Below are 4,031 nucleotides of genomic sequence, written 5' to 3' on the forward strand. Positions count from 1 at the left end.
AGGAGTCCAAGTCATTATTTAAATTAAAATAAGTGTTTTTTTCAATTTAAGCCATCTATACGTATGGTCGAACGTGGGCCAACAACAACCTCCCCTGAATATAACAATTTTCTAACAGTAACAACAGTGGAGGAGGTATATGCAAGAGCGTGCAGTTTAGATCCAATAAAAGAAAACAAAATGACAAAAATCACACTACCCTATCAAAACCTGTGTGAACACATACAATTTTAGTCAACAAAGCAGTGCTACGGACACCTGCCAGTCGACGACGGACACCTGCCAGTAATCAGGGGCACGTGTCGACATATTAATGGCTAGAGCGCATTGATTGAGGGTGTCTGACATCACGAACAGAAGAACCTAACCGGGTAGATGGATAATTGTAATTAATACAATAATTAATAAAATTAAGCAAGGATTAGATGCCGAGAAAGTGTCGTGATTACCAATGTTAAAACAATGGGCCAACACTGCTATATAATACTAGGGTTGCCAAAACCCATACGCAGAGATAAGACCAAATTGTGAGGCTGAGCAAGAAAATCTTCTACTTTCCCCAGAAAATTAGTGATCAGAAATTTGTTTTGGTTCTTGATTCTTTGATCTTCTTTTTCTTTCCCCCCCCTTCTGTAACATCCCCGCTTCTCTGTATCCCTTTCTGTAAATCATCTGTCTTTCAAGTTCTCTGTATTTTTGGGTTTGTTTTTCCAAAACAGTGCACAAAAAGCAAACTTAGAGAAGGATTTCAAGGAAGCCAGGTGTTTTCAGAACAGAGATCCAGTGTTTTTCATTCACTGATTTCTATTTTTTAAAGCTTTTTTTTAATTTTCTTTTTTTTTATATATATATTTTTAATTTTATCAAATCACCTAGGAGGGTAATTTTTGTATCCCTCAAGGTTGGTTTTCTGAGATCTGGGCTAAAGAGGCCGATTTATTTACGATCCTCTTTTGATCCTCTTTTTATCAGAAGAATTTTATTGTACTTAATCTTTCTGTGTTTGTCTTGTTTTCTTTATAATCTTGATCTGTTCTTTTGGTTTTGGTTAAGAAACAGGTTGATTTTCTTGTTTTGTTTTTGGTTCTTTGTAAATTTTTGGTGTTAAGAAATGGCAGTTACAATGGATTCATGGAGTAGTAGCTCACTGTTTCAGTCAGATTCAGACCCATTTGGGGGTGGTGACCTCATGGAAGCACTTGAGCCTTTTATAAAAAGTGCTTCTCCAACCTCCTCTTCTTCAAATTCTCTCTCCCCTCCTCCTACCTCTTCCTCCTTTTCTTCTTCCTACAATTCTTGCTATTTGTCTCCCCCTTTCTCCTCCCAGTCCATTTCTTCATACCCAGATAGTTGCTCCACCTCGACAACCCAACTCTTTTCTCAAGGGTTCTCGACCCATGACCCGTTGGGTCTGGAGCAACCGGGTTCAATTGGGCTCAACCACCTAACCCCATCTCAGATCCAACAGATCCAAGCCCAGATTTACTTCCAACAGCAGCAGATGAACAATCAATGGCCTCAGCAACAGCCGACCCTGAGTTTCCTCAGCCCAAAGCCCATCCCCATGAAGCTAGTGGGCTCTCCCCCAAAGCCCAACAAGCTCTACAGAGGAGTGAGACAGAGGCACTGGGGAAAGTGGGTCGCTGAGATCCGTTTACCCAAGAACCGGACCCGACTCTGGCTAGGCACCTACGACACAGCCGAGGAAGCCGCGCTGGCCTACGACAAGGCGGCTTACAAGCTTCGAGGCGATTTCGCAAGGCTCAACTTCCCCAACCTCCGTCACAGTGGGTCCCACATCGGCGAGTACAAGCCGCTCCACTCAGCCGTCGACGCCAAGCTACAGGCGATCTGCCAGACCTTGGCTGAGGGAAAGCCAATCGATGCCAAGAAGTCGAAGCCGAGGTCGTCGAAGGTGGCAGCAGCAGCAGCAGCAGCCGCGGCTCGGGCTGTGGAGGTCGAGGAGGAGGGTTGTAAGGTGGAAGCCGAGTCGAACTCGCTGTCGTCGGAGAGTGAGGGGTCAGCCGGGTCGTCGCCGTTGTCGGATCTCGTGTTTCCGGACTTCACGGAGGAGGAACCAGCATGGGATGGGTCATTGATGTTGGAGAAGTATCCATCTTATGAGATTGATTGGGCTTCTTTGTAAAAAGCATTATCTATCTAGTCGTGGTCGCTGTAATTAAATTTTTGGCAATTGCAGGGCTTATTATTATTATTATTAAGTTTTGAGTTTTGTGTTTTGTATTTGTTTTTTGGTTAATTAGTAGTTGGGTTATCATGTAATATTGGGTTTTAGGTGTTGATGTGTAGGGATTAATGGGTAAAGTTGTGATTATTAATGTTGACAGTGTATGTAATATATGTTCTTCCATGGTCAGCTTGGTTTTTGTGTTGGCTAGACCATGGGGAAGCCCTGTGTAGTAGGTTCGTTCATTCACTCCGTATTGGTGTGTAATTCATTTCTATTCAGCAGAGCTTGTTTGGTGATTTAATATATTTTTTTGTATTTATTCATTTTTTGAAATATGTTTAAATTACATATATTTAAGTAAGAAGAATTTAAAAAAATTAAAACTTTTATGAAATTAAAAAATATTTATTAAAAATAAATAAACAAAAAAAATATCTAATTTAAAAAATTAAAATTAAACAAACATTTTAAATTGATTGTGGTGCAAACGATCCTTAAATGAATTTCTTCTCAAATTGAGGGAAAAAGAAGTATGTAAGAAGTTGGTTAATAGTAATTTTTTCAATTTTTTTAAAAAAAATTATCTATAAATATAAAAGAGAAATATGACTCAAAATAAATAGAAAGTTAGTTTTTAATTATGTTCTCAAATTGACCCTAAGGGTCATTTGCAAATATTGGGTAGCTACGTTCAAATTTAGGATTGAAAAATTCATATCGCGGGCTCAAAAAAATATGTTGAGGTTTTTTTAAGATGGAAATTTCACTATTTTGCATAACAAAGAAATTGATGTATTGGCATTTTCAAAAGAAAAAAAGAAAAAAAAAGGGTTAAAAATTATTATTTTATTTATGTTATATTATTTTATTTAAGTCAAATTATTTTTTTATTAAATCACTTTAAAATATTTTAAACATATTCAAAAAAGTGATGAGAGTTGTTTGAGATATTCAAAAAGTGATGGGGAAAAATCACGTTTGATCGGATATCGATAGCTATATGAACAAAACAGTTTTTTATCAACCGTTAATTGTTTCACCGTCTATTTTTTTTAATACAAAACTGATTTGATCACATAACTATTGATATCCGATCAACGTGATTTTTTATAAGCATGTAGTACTCTACGAGTTCTATACATTCAACGGTTCGGATTATCAAAACGGACTCAAAAAATAGACTCCATGGGCCGAACTGGACGGGTCCAGTCTTGATCTCAACTTGAGAGAAGCTGGACCCTATTTGTAACCAACTGTTTGATGATCCTAGGAAAGTTTATTACCCTACAACTATGTATCCTCACTTCTTTTTATTATCTATAATATTACTGCACTTTTATTACCAAAAAAAAAAAAAAAATTAAAAAAAAATTGATAGTTTCTCAGCTCAGTCTATGTCTACTTTTGCAAAAGAAAAAGAGAGGAGGACAAAGGAGAAAGAGTTGGTTCAATATTTAACAGTTAAGTTGGGTCAATATTTAAGGGTTAGGTCTTTTTAGGGACAAATTAGTCACAAAAAAAAAATAAATAAATTATAAACGCATGAAACTTGGGCACTTTTTAAAGGATTGCTTACTAATATTAACTTATGTTGGTAGAAGTATCACGAAAATTTTCTTTTTAATAATATGAGTTTATATTGGTGAAAAAAAAGAAAAATGTTAAATAAATAGATTTTTTTGTTATTATAAATTTTAACACAACAGACTAAATAATTGAATGGTTGAATGCAAAAAACATCTCAAGTGCATGTCTCATACAAATGAGCAAACATATCTATGGAGGTATTATTAGGTGTATTTGGAGAAATTATTCAATACCTCTTCAAACAAATTCATTG

General features: G+C 36.3%; 1 protein-coding gene across 1 annotated transcript; it reads left to right on the forward strand.

Annotated features, from left to right (window-relative positions):
• The first annotated feature begins 412 nt into the window (after nt 1-412).
• On the forward strand, nt 413-2,494 carry LOC114286136 (ethylene-responsive transcription factor RAP2-13). The gene has a single exon (XM_082921574.1). It carries the CDS (start codon nt 1,112-1,114, stop codon nt 2,144-2,146), a length of 1,035 nt encoding a protein of 344 aa, XP_082777700.1. The 5' UTR covers nt 413-1,111; the 3' UTR covers nt 2,147-2,494.
• Nucleotides 2,495-4,031: the final 1,537 nt, after the last annotated feature.

Source organism: Camellia sinensis, chromosome 3, assembly GCF_055761805.1.
Source record: "Camellia sinensis isolate YWXY chromosome 3, ASM5576180v1, whole genome shotgun sequence".
In the NCBI taxonomy this organism is placed as follows: domain Eukaryota; kingdom Viridiplantae; phylum Streptophyta; class Magnoliopsida; order Ericales; family Theaceae; genus Camellia; species Camellia sinensis.